This window comes from Echiichthys vipera (genome assembly GCF_963691815.1).
Source record: "Echiichthys vipera genome assembly, chromosome: 21".
Lineage (NCBI taxonomy): Eukaryota > Metazoa > Chordata > Actinopteri > Perciformes > Trachinidae > Echiichthys > Echiichthys vipera.
The window spans coordinates 15,753,910-15,776,970 of record NC_139846.1 but is presented as its reverse complement, the minus strand read 5'-3'; the positions used below and the strand labels follow the sequence as shown (position 1 = coordinate 15,776,970).

The following is a 23,061-nucleotide window of genomic DNA, read 5'->3' as shown; positions in this document are numbered from 1 at the left end:
AGTTTCTACCAGTGATACCTCAACAGTGACAAAATAACCTGAAAGTAGCACTAAGCTAAAGAGTAAAACAACTAAAATTGGATGGACATAAATAGTACAAAAAAAACAAAATGTTGGGTTAAGCCTGTAACCTGAAAAAGTTGCAAAAAATAAACCTGACAAGGTCAACTACAGTGTGCTGGTGACTGCAACTGAATGCTATCACTCGCCATAGTGTGTGCTAATGTATTAGCCCAGAGCGCTGGAAAGAATAATCTACCAGGAACAGGATTCCTCTGCTGCATGTTCTCATCACTGAACCACAAAGTTGACCAACATGCTGATCTCCTGAAGACTCTGCATATTTATTTTAAAACATAACAAAACAACAACCCAAAAATAAAGAGCATCTGCCGTCATGTCTTCTCTTGCCCTGCGACGCCCACTGCCTTCTCAGCTAACCGTGGCTTCTGTGCCCCCGAGGCGTGTGTGTCAGCATGTGCGTGCTGCAGCGCCAGGAAGGGGTTGGCGGTGATGGCGCCTTGGCTCTGGGCGCCGGGCAGCAGGTTGTTGATGGGCAGCTGAGCGGAGGAGAGCGGGATGGAGGGAATCTGGCCAGAGGAGAGGGATTGCAGCTGCTGGAGGTCCTGCTGCTGCTGCATCAGTTGGTAGAGCAACACCTGCTGCTGCTCCTGAGAGAGAGAGGGAGAGAGAGGAGGAAGAAAAGAGGGAGGAGGAAATTAGGAGGAAAAGGAGAGAGCAAGAGGAAAATATAGGAGAAAACAACAAGGATAAAGTGAAAGTTTTACGACAGGAAAGGAAATAAGAGTTGGATAAGGAGGAGGACATCAATGAGGGATGGTGAAGAAAAGAGCAAAGGAAAGACAGGTGAGCAGTGGAGGGAGTAGGAAAAAAAAGAAGAGTTAATAAGCTTGGTGATTTAGGCCATTGTCAAAAGGAAAATGTAGCTTGGTGTCTTTGTAAGTGTTTAACTGTGTGTGATAGCGGTGATGGTAGTGAGTGGTTGCCTGGTTGCCAGCATGCCAGTGTGTGTGTGTGTGTGCGTGTGTGTGTGTCTCGTACTGCTGAGGGCTGTGAGGACAGCAACTGTTGGAGCTGATGCTGCTGCAGGAGGAGTCTGTGCTGCTCAGACAGCAGGCCGAGCCGCGCAGCGCTGATGAGACAAAAACAACTCACAGTCAGACAAACCCAATAAAACCAATAAACACAAACACAATAGACACAGTCCTCACGCTATCAGCTCTGAGCACAAAACATTTTAACACACAGTATTAAAACATGAGACATTTACACCGGGAGACAACCAGAGCTGCTGACTGCAGCAAAGGGTTAGGGCAGAGGACAAAAATGACGGCTCATGAATTGGCTCTGAAGAACAAGCATTTAACAAGTATTATGATTTAAATATTATTAAGAAAATGTCAATTTTACTTGCCAAAAAGGACCAAAATGTCACATGTATATGAGTTCACATAACACACATGAAATATGCTACAACATCTTTACGAAATCTCTTGTGACAGACTTCAGGGACGTGAAGAAACAGAGCTACAGGTTGTGGGGAAGTCTCACCTGTTCTTAGTTGTTGTTGAGCTGCTAGAATCCACGCAAGCGAAAGGAAACAAGGAGAGGACGCAATAAAGTTCACATTCATTCAACGTATTGGGAACCCGAGAGACTAGGTTGCCAGACGTGCATGTTCCCTGACGTTAGGAACGACTGTGGTGTTTTCAGTACTTTAAGATGACGGGACACATTTGGAGGCCTTTAATCCACTGTCTGTTAATGGATTTGTTGTGTTGAGTGAAATGAACTTGAAACACTATTTAGCATTATTGAGAATAACTTAGTACTTGCTCCTGTCATTCAGATTGGTTAACTCCTAGTCTTTTTTTTTTTAATTATTAATTAATGTTTTCTCAGAAAAAGCTTTCAGGATGATAAAAGTAGCCATTAGACGTACCTATTATTTACTGGCAATGTGACGCCCGTAACTGCTCCTGTAGAGTGAGGGCTGGCGGTGCCTGTCGGCGTCTGGATCACCCCGTTCAGCGCCCCGACAATTCCCCCCATGCCCATTGCACTGCCTGCGCCCAGAGCGCCCATGAACCCCGCCACCCCGCCCAGCCCGGCTGGTGCCGCTCCCATGGCGGCGACCCCGTTCAGCTGCGGCTGGGGCGGGCTCTGGGAGACAGAGGGAGGGGTGGAGAGAGATGAGGTGGAGCCGCTGCTGCTGTGGCCGCCGCATGACGCACCGTCCTGAGAGAGAAACACCATTAATGACAACAACCTTTTGATGATGTACTGAATCACAAAGGTCAACGGATCACTGTAATTAATCTAATTTAGCACGTGATGAGGTGTAAAATTATGACATTACCTCACATAACTTAACCATTTGATGCTCGTTTAACCAAATCTTACTTGATTCAGTTACATTAATGATATGTTACTGCTCTGTCTTTGTGGATTCAAACTGTGCTCTTACCTGAGCTGCTACAGGTAAAGATGAGTCAGTGGCTCCCAGATGGCCTCCTTTTACATCTGTAACACAAATCAATGCCGGTCTAGATCCTCTTGGACTTCATTTAATCAATAATTCTGTTAAAATGTGAAAATAATGGTGAAAAATGTCCATCCTAAGTTCTAGAAGCCCCAGGTGACATTACGAAACATCTTGTTTTTGTAGGTTATCCAAATATCAGTCAGAAATATCGACATTTGAGAAGATGAAGCCACAAAATATTTTCTATTTTGCTTGATTAAACAACTGCAACGATTAATCAGTTATCAAAGTTAAAGAACTGTATTCCCCGATCGACTAATTGATTTATAAATGAACTGTTTCAGCTCTTGTATCTGTGAGTGTGTGTGTACCGGAGGAAGCCGAGGTGGGGGTGAAAGGCACTGATAGCTGAGCGCTGAGAAGCTGCAATCTCTCTTTCTTCATGGTCAGGGTTTTAATCTGCTCCTCCAGCCTCCTGTTCTCTTCCTGCAGCTGGTGGAGGGACTTCAGCATGCCCAGCACTGAAAGAGAGATGAAGGGGGACAAAACGGATTGATTTGACTGATTGATCAGGGTATATGAGTGGAGTGGCAGCCCTTTCTGCTTCCTGCTAATTTAGTAAATCTCTTCGCTCTGAGTTTTCAATTTACTGCTGTCTGGTTTTGTGCGAGAGAAAATTTACATTCAAATTTGTAGTAATAAAAATCATCCTGTCGCAGTGTGAGGTCAATGCCAGCCTTTCAGACTTAAAATGGTTGTTACCTTCCTTTTAGATGTAATATTTTGTATTTGTGGGATGAAGCAGTATTGGAGTGATCTGTTCACAAGCAAGAGCACAGACGCTCTGAAAGGCCACTTCTTCCTTAAGGCAAAACCATGCAACTCTGCTAAGCCTTCGCATCACTTCATTCATATACCCAGTCGCTGACTAGACAGATGCACTCCATGGGGAGGTCAGAGGTCAAGATCGGCTACAGAACAGTGACCCTGGTACCTGTGACTACCCTGGGACAAGGAAAACTTGGAAGAGGAGGACGATTTGCACACACAGGAACTTAAACCTGAATCCAGATGAAGGATGACGTCTCTAACAAGTAGTTAGAGACGTCATCCTTACCCTTTGATTTTCACTTTATAGATCGCTGAAGGGACATTCAAATATGCAGATAACTGACAGTAATCGACAATAACAGATAAAGTGAGGAAGTGACTGAAAAGAGGGAGCAACAGACCGCACAAATGACATCAACTGAAAGGCAAAAGGGTGACGGATCAATTGATAGGAAGAGAGAAATGAGGCAAAGAGGGAGATCAGCAGGGTCTTGAATCTCGATTCTTTTCTGGTACTGACAGAAATGTGGGAGCACTAAATGTCTTGTCACATTTGAAAATTTTTTAGATTGTTTTGTCTTCTGTTATTAAGTTAAAGACATATTTTAAAACTTTTCAGAGTAATATAGCAAACTACTAAATTATTTTGGTATCTGAGCAGAGTCATTGTATCAACACTACAATTGAAATACCTCAAATTTCCTGTGTGTGTGTGCGTGTGTGTGTGTGTGTGTGTGTGTGTGTGTGTGTATTCTTATGCACCTGATGTGTGTTAGTTAGTATGTTAGTAGTTAGTGTGCGTGTGTGTGTGTGTGTGTGTGTTTGTGTGTGTATTCTTATGCACCTGATGTGTGTTAGTTAGTATGTTAGTAGTTAGTGTGTGTGTGTGTGTGTGTGTGTGTGTGTCCCCTCACCGTCTCCCTGAGCTCCCTGCTGCAGCAGGAAGCTCTGTCCTTCATTCCACTGTCTTTCCAGGAGCTGCTCTATGCTGGTGGCCACCGGGGGCATGGTCTCGCCGCCGCCACCTCCCCCTGCCCCTAGCAACCCCGGCCCCGGCCCAGGCAACGACCCCGAGGAGTCATAGCGGATCTGCAGGCCACCAATGGGGGAGCTGAATGAAGGGAGAGAGAGGGCGAGAGAGAGAGAGACAGAGAGAGACAGAGAGCATGGATAGAAAGGGAGAGATAGAGAGGTCAATGGGGAGATTAACGAGCCAACATAAACGTCAGACAAACATAGACACTGCTGGCTATAAAACTACATCAATTTGTTGTTACAGTGGCCTCTAATGAAAAGAGGCCAGGCTTTCTGTCTGTGTGTGTGAGGCAGAGAGAGAGAAGAAGGAGAGAGAGGACATGCAAGAGAGAAGGAGACAGACAGAGGGAAGTGGACTGTCTTGATGCGATAAATCTTAGTGTGTGTGTGTGTGTGTGTGTGTGTGTTGAGACAATCTGTTGAGTGTGAAGGAAGGGAAATGAGGGACAGCAGGAGAGAGTATAAAGGCCAGAAAGAGAGGTGCATACTGTGGGGGAAATGAAATAAATAATGGAAGTAATGGCGAGATTATTGAACTTTTGAATCACATTGCAAATTTAAATAGACTCCTATTTTTTGAGTGTCAGTGTCACAGTTATTATCCATGTTGGACTCAAACGAATGTGTCATCTTATTAATTAAGGAAGACATTAAATCATTTAATTACAAATCTCAAGGTATTCAAAATATCATTTAATGTGCTACTGTCAACATATTCTTTTATTATATTTTCTTTTTTAATTAAATTCAGACCTTTCCCACACACTGATAAAATGTGAAATAATATAGGTGCAGCGTAAATGAATATATATCCCAACCAAAACAATGAAAATTGGAACCAACCTCATCAAGTGAAATTATCCATCCCACAAAGAAGTAAAAAAAAACAAAAATTGATTTGTATCATCACTATTTCCATCCTCAGAGCTCAATGCAAATACTCCCAAATGAAGGAGATGCAGAAAATCATCAGACCGTCCTTCCATGTGTTACTAAAAAAAAAAAAAAATCTAGCAGGAGATGAAGGATGGTTACCACCTTCAAAAACACAAGTTATCGTTGGCTGAGAGAGCGAGAATTGCCTGTAGGGGTAAGAGCGAAAGGGAGAGTGTGCATGTGTGTGTGTGACGAGTGAGAGGAAGAGAGAGGAGACGAGGGGCCAGCGGAGGGAAAAGCACAGAGGGGGATGGGTGAGGGGGGGGCAGTGAGGAATGTAAATGGGGAGGGGGAAGCATCTGTGTGTGTGTGTGTGTGTGTGTGTCAGTGTGTGTGTGTGTGTGTGTGTATACTCACCGCGGGGTGGTCTTTGGAGAAGCTCTTATGGAGAAGCCCTGAGCTCCGATGCCGCTGCTGCCGTCTCCCGTCTCCTGATCTACACACACACACACACACACATAAAATCAATTGTGCATCTAAGACCAGGCCTGCACGAAGCCAGCTAAAGTTGAAAACAACCACACCAACATTTCCAGTTCATTTTTGCGAAGTTTTCTTTCCACACTATACACCTGATCACAATAAAATGGCTAAATCTTGTCCTTTTTGTTTTTTATTTTGGTGGGTAAACAACAAAACTGCATCACAGCAAACATCTGATAAGAAATGAGACAACAGCCCTGTTATTTTGCTGAGTCTGTACTGCCCTCCTGCTCTCTGGGATCACCTTCACTGCGCTTTAAACCAAACGCGCATTTTCTTTATTTTATTTGCACCAAAATAACAAAACAAGCTGAATCTACATTCGATTGTGGCTTATTAATATTACGTGTTACTACAACTGGAAAACAGTATTTACTGCACAACTGCACTGAGACAAAATAAATATAAGTACTTCCTAATGACTGTATTGTATTGGCTATATTGACATATAAAATGATAATCACAGAGAGGCTTTCATAAAAATGAGCCCTTATGTTCTTTTTAGGGTCCATCTATAATATACAGGGGTGTCAAACTGATCCGGTGAAGGGCGGCAAGAATGCACCTGATCCAACAAATCAACTGTGTGAAGGCAATTCAGGCGATTGAGTAAGTCGAGTCAGGTGTGTTCTTGCTTGGTTGGAATGAAAACCTGCAGCCACAGAGGCCCTTTACTGGATCAGTTTGACACCCCTGATCTATAACATCATATTAACGTTTGTTTTATAAGCTTCATACTGGATGAATTTGACTTATTTTATAAGAATTTCTTACATTATAATTATAAATACAATTTGAACTGATGACTCCCGCTGCAACATGTGGTTAAATACAATAGATGTTCATATGCTCTATATGTGTGAGTACATTTACCAAGCACCACCACTCCCAAATCCCAAATATGTCTATTTAGATGTCTTTTATTAGAGTTTGATAAAGCTTTGATAAGAGGTCAAACAGTCTGCCCCTGACCAGGCTTATAGTACATCATTTTCCAAAAGCTCAGTTCTCCTCATCCACACTTAAACGCAGTGAGGTAGATTTATCTGCTCTGGAGACTGTCAGACTGTTTGGGCTGAGAAAAGCGCTGGCTGAGTGCCAACACAAAGAGAAAAACTAGCATTTTCAGATTTAGCCAGCGTAGTGTGGACGCGTTTTAATACTCATGGCTCTGTAACCTTCAAAACTTTGTCTTTCTTCCTTTGTATCTCTTTCACACACGGCCCTTCATTCAAACTGCATGTGCATTTCTCCCTCTCCCTTCTGTGAGAGTCTCCACCTCCTCCCTCTGGGCCCCTGGCCAGACGCTTCTTTTCATTTTCCTCAGTGAGAGTAATGAATCACACATGCACACACACGCAAACGCACACTTTTGCATTTACACACTCACACAAACTCCCCTCTACTTAAGACAGTCAATCCCAGCTTTTACCCCCACCAGGTCACCACTCTAGTCCTTTCGCTTGCCTTCGTTTTCAAGTCCTTTTTCTCTCATAACCCTTTCCGTCCCGGCAACTCCCTCCACACATTTAAAAGCAAAGAGAAACGGCTGCCAAAGTAAACACGCTGCATACATACAAACACACGCACACCTTGCACGTTTGTGCTCACATGACCCTTACTAGTTCACAAACACAACTTAACACTTGTGTAGCTGTACACACGTGCTGTACACGACTGTGTACAGAAGTTAAGGTGAAGAAGGGCTGCATGACAATGATTTTCATTATTGACGAGAGATTAGATGATAAAATAACATCATCAATCATTTTGATAGTCAATCAATCAATCAATCATTTCAGTGACTTAGAAGCAAACATGCAAAATAAGTCTCTGGTTTCAGGGTTTTAGAATCACTGTATATTGAACATCTCCCAGTCACCTTTGGATCTGAGAAATCACATTCCACATATTTTTGTTAACTTCATGATTCAATTGATCAGGAATGTAATTGACCGATAATGATATTAAATTGGTATTGATATTTATCCTCACATCTGGACACACACACACACACACATACACATACACACGCAGCACGCACACACACACCTTTGCCCCCCTGTCATTCAGCCTGATTAGTGAGTTGACCTGCAGGTCAGGGTGGATCTGGGTCTGATGACCGGCAGCAGGAACTACCTACCTTCCTCCTCCTCCTCCTCCTCTCCCTTAACTCTCTCCTCTTCTCCCTTTTTTTCTCTTTCTTCTCTCCTCTCTGTTCAACCAGATGTCTTGTATCAGGAAGTGGCTACTCTGATTACTAAAGCCATGTCTTACTCCTCCTTCATCGGCTCTTCTGCACTGGACAAACAAAACTCCTGTAGGCAGCTACTGGTGTTCTCTGCTCCTCCGTCACACCGCTACCTCAACACGACCCTCCCTCCTTCCCTTTCACTGGCCACAGCTTAGCAGTTATATGTTTTACATGTCGATTACATATGCTGTATTTGTTTGTGCTCATTGGGAGAGAGGAGGAACAATCACGGCGTGTAACTGGTGCTGAGTGGGAGGAGCTTGGAAATATCACGAGTGCTGACCCTTGAGGGCGTGACCTATACATTATCTCCCTCTCTTTCTCCCTCTCACACACACACCGCCACATCAGGTATGTTGCCGTACCTGCTGGTGAGGCCTCGGACTGGGCGATGAGTGCTGCCATGGCCGAGTTGGGATTCAGCCTGTTACCAAACATGTGGGAGGGAGCGAGGTTGAAGACCGACCCTGGCAGACCGCTCAACTGTGGACAGAGGCACAGAAACAGACGCAAATTAGCCACAAGAAGCCTTTTTTTAAATGTATTTTTTTACTGTAATTGAAATTATTGTAGGCGTGTTTTTAGAGATGTGTTTTGGTGGCACTTTCGACTTTAATGGATAGCTGATAGTTTAGACACAAACAGGAAACAAGGGGGGAGTGAGGAGTAGGAAATGCAACAGTGTTAAACTGCTTCTATGAAATAGTGGAAATGTACGGATGAAATTCAAATACTTTTTCATTTCAGTTAAACCTAATTTTAACACTACAATTAACAATTATTTTGATGCATTCTTATTTTAGTGATTTATAATCATTCTGGATTTATTTATCTGACAATTATTTTCTTGATTTATCAATTACAGTTTAGTGTATAAAATATCACAGAACAGTGAAAAATGCCTATAACAAATTAGATATAATTACAAAAACGTCCAATGCCTTAACAGTGCAAAACACACATGAACTGAATTCACAATGAAACAAACAGCAAAATGTAAATGAAAGAAAATTCTCACAGGCTGAAACCAGCAGATCTTTGGTGATTTCTCTCTGATAAATTACCCAAATGATTAATATATAATCAAAAGTGTTGTCAATTCATTTTACGTCCATTGGTTTAGCACTTTATTCAAAAAATAACCAATGTCATTCTTGAACAGTAGCAACGCAATGTCATCTATGTATGAGTGGGGATTTTTTGTTCATGAACTGATACTTAAATCTTATGTCAGCCCAGGTGTTTCTTGGTGTTTATTATAAAGGGCCTCAGCAGCATCAGCGGCGAGTGTATACTTTATTTTTATAATGTTCCGGGGGAGGTGTGACTGGCATGTTATTACACATTTAATGAGCCTGAATTCAAAGCTAAGAATCAATGTGATAAATCAATGGTTGGAGAATTTAAATTCTCTGGTCTCCCCTATTGATTCTGCTTTGTCATAAATCATCTACACATTATCTTATGCCAATTAAGCATATTTGAGTACATCTTGCAACACGATCATTTCATGTACAAAAAAACATGGATATGTTATTGTGGATTCATGGCTCATTATTCAGTTAGCAACACGCACATGCACATGGGGCTCAGGGTGCCTCGACATCCCGACAGTACGCCGACATGCTGACAAAGTGTTTCTGATGCATAGAGTTTAATCCAATTAAGGCATTTCCCAAATAAGGACCGTGAAGTGAAGGGTGGGGTCGGGTAAGGTGGAAAGGGAGCGAGGGTGGAGCATCAGGAGGGGAATCAAGTCTATCTAAAAGAACAAAATGGCTGACTGCTTTGGTTAAAAGCTACAGCCGAAGTGAGTGACACAAAACTTATTTAAGTCACTGGAAGTTGTTTTTGGTGTTTTATAAATCATTGATGGGGCTGATACATTTAAAATCTTAAATAGTCTGGATTCCTACGCTTTCTGCAGTTTGACTGAAGAGAGTTCTGATGGGCACTAAAACAAAGGAAGAATGTTTTTGTGGATGAGCAGAAAACAGATTAAATAAGGTGACCTGAATCAAAATGTTAAAAAAAAATAATGAGACAAAGCTTCAGCGTGTACATGTAAATCCTGCATTTGTAAAGCTTTTCTGTCCATCTGCTGCCTGAAAAATCACTCTAATATATTTGCTGATGCTGTGCACCCTGGGGAAAAAATACCATAATCATTATTACATATTCATGGTGTGCATGTCTAAAATATTACAACTTTGAAAACGTGTTAAACGTTACATTCAAAGAAAGAACCTGCATCCTCAGTCCATTTTTCCACCCTTATTGGAATGACTTCAGATTTCTTTCTGGCCCCTCTTCCTCCTCCCCTTGGAGCCATAATCCTGCCCCCTTTCCCATCAACATTCATTTTTCATTTTCATTCATTTTTCATTCAGAGTCTCTCTCGCGCTCCCTTTCTCTATCCTGGGCTGATAGCCAATAACAGTAGGCCGAGAGACTGCTAGCGAACTGAAAATAGCAAATGGTCCCCGCCTCTGTTTGTGTGTGTGTGTGTGTGTGTGTGTGTGTGTGTGTGTGTGTGTGTGTGTGTGTGTGTGTGTGTGTGTGTGTGTGTGTGTGTGTGTGTGTGTGTGTGTGTGTGTGTGTGTGTGTGTGTCAGATGTCCAGAGGCGTGCGTCACATTTTACAAACTAAGACACACTTTTTTTTAACAATCTTGAGCGAAAGGAAGGGGAAAAAAATCTATATCAAAGGTCTTCCTCACTTTGGCTGCTCTCTTTCTCTCTCTCTCTTTCTCTCACACACACACACACATACGCACGTACGCACGCACGCACACACACACACAAACAAACAAACACACACAGCTACAGCCCAAACTCATCTATACATGCTGCAAACAGGCGTGATATCCTGTGCTTCCCTGGGCCTCCCGCCCTCTATAATATGTGCGGAAAAGAGAGGAGCGGGGCAAGATGAAGGCCAGGCCAGCCAATTCAAGGCATGAGTGCAACCCCGAAACCCCCCCCCCCCCCAACCATCACCACACACACGCACACACACCCCTCCCTCCATCCCTACTGTGGTGCTTGTCAGATGTCATTACATCACAGGACAACGGAGGAAGAAAAAGAGAAATGGATGGGGACAGAGAGAAGGAAGGTCGAGGGTGAGAGAAAGTGTGTGACAGAGAGAGAGAGAGAGAGAGAGAGAGAGAGAGAGAGAGGGAAAGAGAGAAAGGGGGTAAGTGGACACGGGAGACAAATGGAGTTTGGTGGACAGAGATAGAGCGTGGTCTTTGGGAGGTTCTGAAAGGACGGACACTGGGGTCAGTGATTGAAGACGAGTTTTTTTTTTTCTCTTCTTGGGAGATTGGGCAGTGATTACTGGAGGGGGTTGAGCCGATCGAATTACAGTCAATGAACTCACTTTTGAACACAAGCGTATTAACCAATGGGACACACCAAAAACTGTTTTGAAGGAAAGTATATAAAAAAGTTCGGAAAATCCCCTTTATTCATTTTATTCATAAACTTGCTTAAACTTGCTAAACTGCTGCTTTAATATCTGAGTTTTGAATTGGAAGATGTTTTAAATTGTATAAAACAGTTACAAATCATTTAAAGGTCCATAAGAAATTCCCAAACATTTAAAATAAATCCAAAATAGTCTTCCTCAATGGCCACTTCTACAGCTTTGTCCAGAAGCTCCCCCCCCCCTGCTGTTTTCCACATTAGGGGACATGGTGGAAATCATAACAGTGAGTGTGTATCACTATAGGACAGCATACATTATTTTTTCATGAAATATTCATTATAGTGAACACCAAGTTCCACTTTAAGCTCCAAGTTCATCATTCTGATTATAACTATACACACTCCTGAATTATGGTCTCTTATAATTTTAGGTGATGCATCTTTGTTACTGTAAATGTACAGATCACGCTCACTAAAGAGGTCAATAACTGAATTAGGCAGGAAAATCAAAGACTGTTTTTTGTGCTCTGATTGAACTAGTAAGACCTTCTACAGGTGCACCGTATAAAATCTGCTAAACAATAACAAGAATGAGAAAATACAATCCATGCAAGGTCAGGACACACACATTTCGCACATCATTAACATGCGGTGGATTACTAATAGTGCCGAGAGATTTGGTGCGGAAGACGTTTAATTAGTTTGCTTTGGTATGTTTGTGTTCCCACAGTTTATCTGCACTTCAGCTCAAAGATGCCAGAGATGTGGGTGAATTGACAGATGCAGAGGGGGCTGAATGAAGAGAGAGGGTGTGTGAGAGAAAGAAAGAGACGGAGCGCGTTTAATGAGCATGTATTAACATGTATGCGAGTGTGAGGCGGACATTGAGAGATTTTTTTTTTTAAGCAGCGTTTTGGACTCACGTGCGTGGAGGCTGTGCTGGTTAGCGGTGCGGTGGCAGTGAATGGAGAGGGAGGGGCTAGCGAAGGTGTGGGTTGCTGTTGCTGTGACAACTCAGAGCTCGCGCCGCCAACGGCGACAGCTCCTGTCCCCGACGATGACCCTTCCGCACCAGAGAAAACACCTGTGGAGATATCAGTGACAATATAAAACAAAGACTTTAGAGGAATACTGGTTGGCTGTTGGTGTTACATTAACTTTGATTTATTACCATATGAAAAGCACTGGTGTAAATAATAAAATGTGATAAAGGTATATTCCTTTAGCCATTATTTCAGGGTCCTGCTATTGAATGATTAATAAAATCAACAAATGTGATGCATGATTAAGTACGCGGACAGTATGTGGGCAGATATTTCTTATTAGTTTCTTGATGATAGGAAAAAAAACACGACATAAATAAGAAATTCAAGTTGAAACGTACATACATTCACACAAAATCTGACGACACAAGTCATTCATATTAAGTTTTTACAAACTGGGACAGAAGAGAGGAGGAAAATCAATCTGTAGATTCTCTCCATATGTGTTCTTTGGATGAATTCAGATAAAACACATCATTTTATTCACCTTACACTAACATATTGCATTTTTCACACACCCATACGCATGCTCCATTCTCTTATCTCTTTGCTTTCTTCCCCTCACACACCCCTGTGCTCGCCCACTAACCAGGGATAAGCCCTGCCCCTGCCCCCCTTTGACCCCAGCAGAGGAAGAGGAGGAGGGGGAGGGGGGCACTGGGCCCCTCAGCCCCACAAAAGCCTGAATGGCTCAGGGCAGCACACATTCACTGGGGGAACAAGAGATCTTTGTGCCAGGAGGGGAGGGGTGGAGGGAGAGAGAGAGAGAGAGAGAGAGAGAGAGCGAGAGAAAGAGAGATAGGAACACTGGATGGGCCTAAATACTATTTATAACGCTTTGTAATATGCACCAGAAAAATTGATACCCAAAGGAGGGCTGCCGTGACTCAGGGGGCATGAGCTCCTGCAAGATTTTTAGCAGCTGGATTAGAGGCCAAACCAACAGTTTATCAGAGTTTGCCTCATTCTAGTGATGAAATGGAGTTGCACACAAAGAGACGGTGCAAAAACAGTTCCAGCAACGGAAGAGAAATAGGAATGTCTCCATAAGAAATGTCTGAATTAGATTTAATATTTTCATTTATTTTCCCAGAATCAGACAACCAAACTAAAACTCTACCCCCCAAAGAAATTTAAGTCAAAAGCAACTGGATTCTGTTGTGTCGCTACTGTTACGCTATGCTACCGTTTTTCTGATTTTCTATGTGAAAGCAAGCAGGAAATGACAGTTGAAGTTAAAATATTAACGAAACAATTACTTCACTGTTTAATATTTATTTCACTGGTTTATTTGAAATACTGATATTTTTAAAAAAGGGACAAACCTTCTTGATCCAACTCTGGGCTGTATAAGGTTTTAATTGAAAAGCAAGAAGACTTGCAGCCCAGGCATTAAATAAACTTTTTTTATAAACAAATTAAAATAAAATTAAACATTTATCTAGTCCTATTAACAATAAGGCTGTATTGTATAATATATATAATGTATATTTTCTAATTAATTGTTGCGTACTCTGGTCAGAACATTTTCAAATATTACAAAGATTTGTACGAACCGACTACGCACACGCACGCACACGCGCACACACACAGATCAATAACGTTAAGCCCGTGGAGCTGCGCGGCCTCCATCGCCCGACCTTCTTGTTCCTTTTCCTTTCCTGCTCAGTACGTCTCTAAGCTTAAAAAATATCCACCTTGATTAGTTCAAGCTGGTATTACCTCCGTAGGAAATCTATGTTGTCTATTTAGGGAGGGTTAAGTCCAATCTAAAAAACCAAGTGGATGACATCACACAATCAGTGTTTTGACTAACAATTCGCTCCAAATTCTGTTTTAGAGGGAAATGTCCATCCAGGTAGCAGTTTGATGCTAAAGCTGGGGCCCTGTAGCTCGTTTTTTTTTTTAAAACACTGCACACAGTCATTTAATCATGTTTAAAAATGGAATGTGGAGACAAACACCGAATACCACCCTGGCAACAGAAAGATTTATTACTCTGAGAATTTTCTACCACCAAAGATATACAGAAACGTTTTTTAACATCACGGCAACGTGTAGAGGGAGCAAAGCCACATCAAGGGCAGTCAATGCAAGTGGGTGTGATCAAAGTGTGTGTGTGTGTGTGTGTGTGTGTGTGTGTACTTGTCTGTATGCATGTACCACACTATGAATTTTGATTTACCACAAACGGATAAAGCCATATAAGTGATCAAATTAATACCAGTTTGGGGAGAAAACTACATTCACGAGTGTCTACAATTATGCAGTTAGTTTTCAAGTTGAATGGTGATTTAACTACTGTAAATAATTCAACAAAAAAATTTTTTTTTACTATATACTTATTCAGCAAAGTTTGATGAAGAGGAGCACAAATGTTTTCCCATGTACATGAAAGAGCTGTCACTTAAAAAGAGTCTGTCTTGAATTTTCGGATGTGTTTGAGTTTTTTTGCATAATGTGTGTTTTTCTTCTGCTTCAAGTGTTTACAAGTCTTTGTTTTGAATGAATGATCTGTTGAATGAGTGAATGAATGATCGCAAATTCACGCCTGATCAACCACAGAGCCCACACTTACACATACACACAATACATTGATTTAAACTGAACAGCAAAAAAATGTTTTACCGTTTTTTTACGAAAACTTAAAACACATTTTAAAAAAGCAACATTTAAAAATTGTGAGGTAAAATTTCACAGTGCCCCATATTTGTATTTATTTATCCTATCTGCAATTGATTTCTTCCTTTCTGTGGTTTCTTCATAACTTACTCTAAAATGTGTGTTGCAGTGAGACCACGCTGCTGATGATTATCATTTCACTGGGATGAGAGAAAAGAACTTACAGCTGAAGAAATCTTTTAAAGAAACATAATAAAAACGTCACTTAAATGAGCAAATAAATAAACTGCAATGAGAGGCTTATGCTTTCATGCCTCTTTTCTCATTCTTTTCTACACACACTCCCGCTGGTCTGAATAAATTCACGTCCGCCCAACATCTTTCCTCCCCCACACACCGAACCCACTGCGCTCTACCAGCTCGTTCGTCCCATCAGTGACCCCCCTGCAGTCAAACATTAACCTAACCAAAATCTAACCCCCTGCCTCTCCCCACCCTCCAACACATATCTATCAGGCTAACTATCTATCCATCAGCACGGTGGAGTCAGCAGACAGGATGGATGGGATGGGGGGCGGGGGTGTAAATGCCAAGATCCTCCCCATTACTGCCCTGCATTAACCCTCAGCTAAATATTTACAGTAGGAAGAAAGCGCACACACACACACACACACACACACACACACACACACACACACACACACACACACACACACACACACACACACACACACACACACACACACACACACACACACACACACACACACACACACACACACACACACACACACACACACACACACACACACACACACACACACACACACACACACACACCTATCTTCTTTGGTCAGAAATGTTGCCGCTGCTGTAGGGAAACGCACCAAAAACTGAATCGCAAACAATATTATCCTCAACTACCACCGCTGCAAATTATTATATTCACAATGCGAACAGCACCGATCCTTGTGTTTGTCTCACTAACTGCTGCTCAAAGCAACATAAATATAAATTATCCACTAAACACACCTCTGAGAGCTGGATAACAATATTTATGGGTGGACAGGACCCGTGCTTAATAAAAGCAACAACATATTTGAGGGCTTGCAAAGGACAAAATCATTTCAATGTGCGCGACCAGCCAAAAGTCTAATTGCTACATTTTATTTTGTCTTAATAACAAACGTTTCCTCCCAGTATGATAAAATTGATAAAAAGCAATAAATATGAAGACATTTTTTAAAAGTTTATGCTTAAGTGTATTTCAGTATATTTAGATTGAGGCAGTCATACCAAGCAACAAATGCTTTCATCAGAATCCGTGTTGCACTCCTATTGTGCAAACGCATTAGTTTTCATTCTTTAAGAAGTATGCTGCTATGAGGAAAAACAAAATGAATTACTACTGATTAATTTATTCTATGGCTGCTCCAATCCAATCATTCTGAGTAATCTGTCTAATATTTGTTAAAGATTCACAGATTAAGGACAAACATAATTTAACAAGATGTAATGAATAACTTTGAAAAAGCGGGACCATTGAAAAATACATTATATCCATATTTTAGAATTGGGAATCATCCAAAAACAGGCTCAGTAGCAGACACAGAGACATAAGGGTCTCTTACGCCTGTAGAGAACAGGAACAAATTGGTGATCAGTGTCAGATCAGCTAATCCTACTGATCGGTGATGGATATTGGCCGGATTAGGAGCATATTTCTACTTCATTTGCATTTGGATGTAATAAACATGTATACATGTGCTTGGACTCAATCGAACGTTTTCAATGATCGAAATCAAAAGCAGGATCGGCAATTCAAATACATTATTTAAATCTAACCACATGGCCTTAGTGTGTGGTACATAAAACATATTAGAGCAATTTCACTCTTAATACCATGTAGACTATCTTTTTTGAATTAGAATTTAAAAATGTTAAGTGACAGTTGTCAGGGCATAACACCAACAATCTGTTGAATTTGAAATTTAATTGAAAATCGAATCGATTCGTGGTCGTGACACCCATAGCTTTTACACATATATGCATCGACTTGAGACTATGCAAAGACACGTACACCTTCACCTGCACAAAGCATCAACAGGTGAGATGAGGATTAAAGGAAAGAGCAGATTGCAGGTAAGAGACAGTAACTCAGGGGCAGGAGAGAGAAACAAAAGGGTGGTAATTCTGCAAGAAAGGGGAGATGTGGGATGTGTGGGCTGTACTGAGCCATTTCCATCAGCATAGGGGAACTCCAAAGCATAGACAGTTGCCAAGCAACTGAACACGATGAAAGAAACATACAGACCACTTCCACGTGTGCGAGCAAACAGCACATAGACCCGCACTCTGACTATCACACACATGCACACAAGGAGCCAATAACAAAGGTGTGTTAAATCCTTCCCATTGGTGATTGGTAATGTTTCTTACTTTGCTGCATGCAAACCACAAAAACCACCACAAACGGTTTAAAACCTCAGCATTTAAGGGTTAATGATAATAAAGCTCCGCAAGTCAGGAGCTGGACGTGAAGAACAGAAACTGCTACGACAACGCCACGCATGAGCCACATAACTTTTGATCATTTTGATGACGCTATGGCGAGCACGGTGGGACGCAACTTCTACGTCTAACAGGACATAATTGGCTCATAGAGCTTAAATTAAAACCAGCTTGCGTCCTAATTTTATCTGCAAATAACAATTTCATCATTTCTGTCCATTTGTTCAGCTATAGCAAAACCGTAGATGATGATAATTTCCTAAATGCCGCTGACAATGACAGACAGGCGGCTCTGAGAGCATTTCTCATCTTGAGCTTTCAAAATCTCATTATTGTTGTGAACCATGGTTTGTGTTTTGTGTTTATTAACTGTTTCCTTCTCACCTGACCCGGTGGTTGTGGAGCTGCTGTTGCTCTGCAGACTCCCATTCCTGAGGAGTGACGGGGACTTCTGAATCCCGCCGCTGACACCCATGACCCCCAGCCCCCTCTCTACTCCTCCTACCACCCCCACACCTAATCCGCTGCTGGACACTAAGCCTGGCCGGCCGGTGAGCGTAGAGGACGAAGAGGAGGACGGGGAGGCGGTGGAGGAAGAGGAGGTGTTGGACGTGGAGGAGGTGGGGAGAGTCAGGGAGGGAGCTGGCTCTGAAGGCTTCACGTCCGTGGTGAAGCAAGGTCCAAATCTGTTTCGCCAATTGCCTTTCTTTTTCTTCTTTACCCCATCTTCCCCTCCTCCTGCCGCTGCTCCTCCGATCCCTGGCCCTGAGCTGGAGGGTTGGGGTCGTTTGTAGGCAGCGGATCCACCGAGGCTTGGAGTCTCACTAGCTGTGTGACTGTGGGAATTCTCATACAGCTTCCCGCCCACTGAAATGATAAGAAAGCAGAACGGAATATTTAAGTAGAAAGCCTGCGGTCTCTTGGTGTTTTGCTGTGGTGTGCTGACCGTTAAAGAATCTCCTTCAGGAGGAAAGCACAACCTGCATCATCCGTTCTCTTGTAAATTAGGGCTGCAACTACCGATAACTACTACTCAATATAAATAATCTATCAGTTACTTATCAATTAAAGAAACATTCTGTAAAAAGTGTGGCGTCGCTGTAAGAATGAGACCAAAAATGTGACCATGAAAAAAGTAAAACCAAATAACTGAGCACATGACCGAGTAACAAAAAGACATTTTAATCAAACTATAAGTGACCATTGACGTAAATAAATGTCTGGTACCTGCAGAAGCCGTAGTGGCGGACATCAGAGAACCGAAGAGTGTCGCGGTTCCTTCTGAAGCTCCGCCCTCCGAGCTTGGCTTCACAAGGCAGCTGCTGAAAGATGGCGGAGATGAGAAGGTAGTCCCACCCCCTGAACGCAACGATGGATCTGAGAAACTTAGGAAGTCTGAGGAGGAAGGGGCAGAGGCCGCCTTGCTGGCACTGGTCAACAGGAGGCCTGGAAGAAAGAAAAACATTGAGAGAAAAAAAAGATAGAAAGACAGAAGTGGAGATGAAAGGAATGACAATGAGCAGCAGAGAAACAGACATAACAGCTGGAAAAGTCTTTATACGACTCTCCATCGTGGGAGGAGCAGAAACAAGATAACCAAACTAAGCATTTTATCTGCTCTCCTGCTCTCTATCTGTTCAACAGTCAGCCCTCCCTCATCATGCAGTCCTCCCATGTAACAGGGGAAGTGCATTGAGAGCACACAAATGGATGGAAACTCAAAGACACACTCCATCTCTCTACTAGACACACACAAACAAACACACACCTGACAGGGGCTTCAAGGTTCTGATAGTACAAAACACAGGAGCTCAGTGTGAGTTCTGACTCATTTCAGGTCCTGACCTCCCCACATGTTCTTTCTTTCTGTGTTTCTGTGTGTTTTCCCAGACATGGCCCTTGATAACAGGAGCCAGAGGCAAGTCAAGGCGAAACACTGTTATCACGGCCACACACACACACAATATATGAATCACACTCTTATTTGTGTTTTAATAACATTGCTGGAATTGCAGATGTGCTGCCTTTGCAGTTTTTTGGTGGGTGGGCAGTACCACCAGATGATTTGTCATTGTGTTTCCATTTTTCTAACTGCAGGGTTAATTCCCAGTTGTGTGAAAATTAACATACAGGACCATTTGCAGCCATTAATTCACCTTGGTGGAAAGGCCCAGTGGAAGCAGAGGCAGATGTGGAGGAGGTTGCCATGGTGACCACGGCGGAGGGGAGGGGTTTCCCCGAGGAGGTGAGAGACTTGCGGCCACCCCTCTGTGCCACCATGTGACTGGCGCCGCTGTTCTTCTTGTTCTTCGCCTCAGACGATGGCTTCCCAGCGTCTACGGCTAGGCCGTCTTTGGAGCTGCCACCGGAGAGAGCGGACGACACTTCTTGAAAGTTGGCGGTGGTGAAGCGGGCACTGCCGTCGTCCAGCCGCTTCTGCGAAGGGGGCGGCAGAGAGGGGACTCCTCCCACTGAGCTGCTGCTGTTGTAGGTCTAGAGTAGGAAAATAAAAAAGGCGGGGGGAGAGCAATGAAAAAAATTGTTGTTGAAAGGAAAGGGAGGACAGGAACCAGGCGAAGCACCGGAACAGGGAAGAAAATTATCAAAACAATGCCGGTTGAAAGAGGGAGGACCAAAAAAATGGGAGAAAGGTCACAGGATATGTGATGATACAGAAGAAGAGCAGCAAAGGTAAATCAAGGTGAAAAGAGAACAGCCGCCCACCAATATTTAACTAGCCCAGTTAAAAGCGACCAAAACAAAGGAGCGAGGAGATTGAGGGAGTGTCCTCACCTTGTCTGGGACCATGATGTTAGGAAGGACGAGGGAGGGCGACATGTCCATGGAGATCTTCTTGTGTTTCGGTTTGTGCCTGTCCCGCTCCTTGTGTTTCTGAGCATGGGGAAAAGAAGATGAAAAAAAAGGTAAGACAGATGAGGGTGAAGCTGCTTAAGACATGATACAGGGAGGAGAGGAATAAAGAGAGACATAAATGAAAAACGGAACTCCTAAAACCCCTGTTTTATTTCCCTCTGCATTTTAGAAATTTTGGGAAATTACTGAATACAGACATCATACTGGGCCATATCAGAAAGTGTTCTGTGGAAGATTAGAACCAAATAAAATCTCAAAAATAAAACAAACTAAAAAGGTATAAGTTATTGGGATGTATGCACACAAAGAGGGAGAGTGTTTGTGTGTGTGTGTGTGTGTGTTGCTGATAGTGAGGCAAAAATAGAGAGCATTACATTTCAAAGGCTCAGTCTGAGATGAAAGCTGAGAGATCCCCAAACAAAGAGAGTGATGGAAGAGTGATAAAGAATGGGCAGGAGGAAACGGGAATTCAGCACGCTGCATTTTAGAGCAGAGTGTGTCTAAGTGCCTCATGCCGCGCACAAGGTCTCATCGTTTCATCCAATCATATCCTTCTTCTTGGACCATCACAGCTCAATTTACACCCTTGCTATCACACGCGCACCACCACCCTTCTCTCGCACCCTTGAGGTGGCGACTGGGTGCCAGCACATTTACACCTCACATGCGCGCCCCGCACCCTGACACCTCTCTGTACGGGCATAGAGGCAGACAGGTGCATGTACGCTTACACACACACACGCATGGGACGAGGCCCAAGTCCACACACACAGACACACTCGAGGAAGATCGGCGGTGAAAATATGCGGCGTTCCTGAGAGACGACATGGGACTCAACATGCTTGTGATGCTCAGTGTCATGACAACTCTGAAACACCAGAAAACGCACCCTCCCTCTTCATCCAACCCCCCCAGGGTGACTGCATGGAGGATGGTGACAGTTTAGCCAGACTTCCTCTATGAGTGGCAGTTAACAGACATCACCAGCCAAATGTGGAGACAGCAGCTCCACTGTAACCTCCCTGTACGCTGGCTTCCGCTTACACTCTGGGGTTACGAGACAAATGTTTCCAGAGTTCCGTTAGTGTGTGTACTTTTCCCTATTTGTTTTCTGTTAAGTAGTTTACTTTAAAGTTGTAAAAATTATCTTTTTCCATGCTGCATGACAGAAACATACATATACACATTGTGTGTGTGTATATATATATATATATATATACACACACACACACACACACACACATTATATATACGTTTTTTCCAGCTCTCCTTTGAAGCTACAAGTCTACATTCAATCAAATATTGACTAATGATGTTTTTACGGTTGCAACATTTCAACATGAAAACACTCCAGATGTTCAGTACATGTATATGAAACATATTTTCTAAAAAAAAAAAAAAGGAGGGTGACATATTTCATATCTTTTGGGAACGTTCAGATCTCCACTATAATTTAAAATAGAGTTCTGAGAGCCCAAATGACTGGCTGCACAGCATGAGTTTGTAATGACTGGCCTACTGGTGAGTCGCTGTTTTTTTAACCCTAATTATTATTTTCAACTAATCAAGTAACGATTTAGTGTATAAATTGTCAAAAAAACAATAAAAAAAAAAAGGGGTGATCCCAATTTTCCAGAGACCAACCCAAAGATAATCAATTAACAGTAAATCCTCAAGGAGGCTGAAACCAGCGAATGTTCTCCCTTTTTGAGTTACACAATTGGTGGTTAGTTTTCTGTAAGTCTGTCCCTGAACTGTCTTTAAATCATAGCACCTTCTTTGCAAATGGGTTACAGAAGGTGGATAACCAAAAAGAAAAATGGTGAGTGATTTTACAAAGAGAGATCTAAACGGCATCTTCTGCAACAAAACAGAGGGATGATACTGGAGAAAAGGAGAGGTAAATTCTTTGGGATTCCCTTGTTGTTTTTCATTAACATTCCAGAGGTAGGTGTTGATGGACAGAGGCTAAGCTGAGAGGGTCGGATAACACACGCACGGACCCGAAGCGCTGGGCGTGGGAAACATAACACACACACAATGTAACCCTGACACACCCTTATCAATCAGGTCAATTGATTATACAGGCAGAGACAAAGCCTTTCAGCGTGTCTTTTACCCTCTTTCTCTCTCGCTGACCATTAGCAGCCTGATCATTTGACATGTCCGAGTGGTCTTTGAGACTGTGTGGGCTAAATATGAGTGGTGGCGGAGAATGAGGGGCCACGTCTATTTATCAAACCCCAAGCATCGAGCAATATAATGGTGGGCTGAAATCCTCTCCGTCTATGTCGAACGCTGGTCATGGGGTTCTGAACTGTCTATTTACAGTTCTGACAATATGGATGTATCATTTATGGACATTTCTTTGGTCTCTTGGTACTTTACACACAGACATCTGGACTTTTGCATTTGGTCACTAAAACTAAGTGCATTAAATTAGGGCTGTAACGATCCATCAGTTGATCATTTTGTCAATAAAATTATAGAACTATGTCGTAAATAACTCCTAGAACTCCAAATAATTTTTTTTGC

General features: G+C 42.6%; 1 protein-coding gene across 1 annotated transcript in view; it reads right to left on the bottom strand.

The window, feature by feature from the left end:
* Positions 1 to 325: 325 nt before the first annotated feature.
* mllt10 (MLLT10 histone lysine methyltransferase DOT1L cofactor) overlaps positions 326 to 23,061 on the bottom strand; it is a 40,668-nt gene continuing 17,932 nt past the window's right edge. The window contains exons 7-19 of the mRNA XM_083935729.1: positions 20,446 to 20,544; positions 19,809 to 20,145; positions 18,880 to 19,098; positions 18,037 to 18,519; positions 12,400 to 12,560; positions 8,411 to 8,528; positions 5,666 to 5,744; positions 4,252 to 4,448; positions 2,878 to 3,027; positions 2,489 to 2,544; positions 1,964 to 2,259; positions 1,063 to 1,153; positions 326 to 671 (exon numbers count right to left, since the gene is read on the bottom strand). Coding sequence (XP_083791855.1) covers positions 396 to 671; positions 1,063 to 1,153; positions 1,964 to 2,259; positions 2,489 to 2,544; positions 2,878 to 3,027; positions 4,252 to 4,448; positions 5,666 to 5,744; positions 8,411 to 8,528; positions 12,400 to 12,560; positions 18,037 to 18,519; positions 18,880 to 19,098; positions 19,809 to 20,145; positions 20,446 to 20,544 — 2,562 coding nt within the window. The 3' untranslated portion in view covers positions 326 to 395. The remainder of the gene's footprint in view (positions 672 to 1,062; positions 1,154 to 1,963; positions 2,260 to 2,488; positions 2,545 to 2,877; positions 3,028 to 4,251; positions 4,449 to 5,665; positions 5,745 to 8,410; positions 8,529 to 12,399; positions 12,561 to 18,036; positions 18,520 to 18,879; positions 19,099 to 19,808; positions 20,146 to 20,445; positions 20,545 to 23,061) is intronic.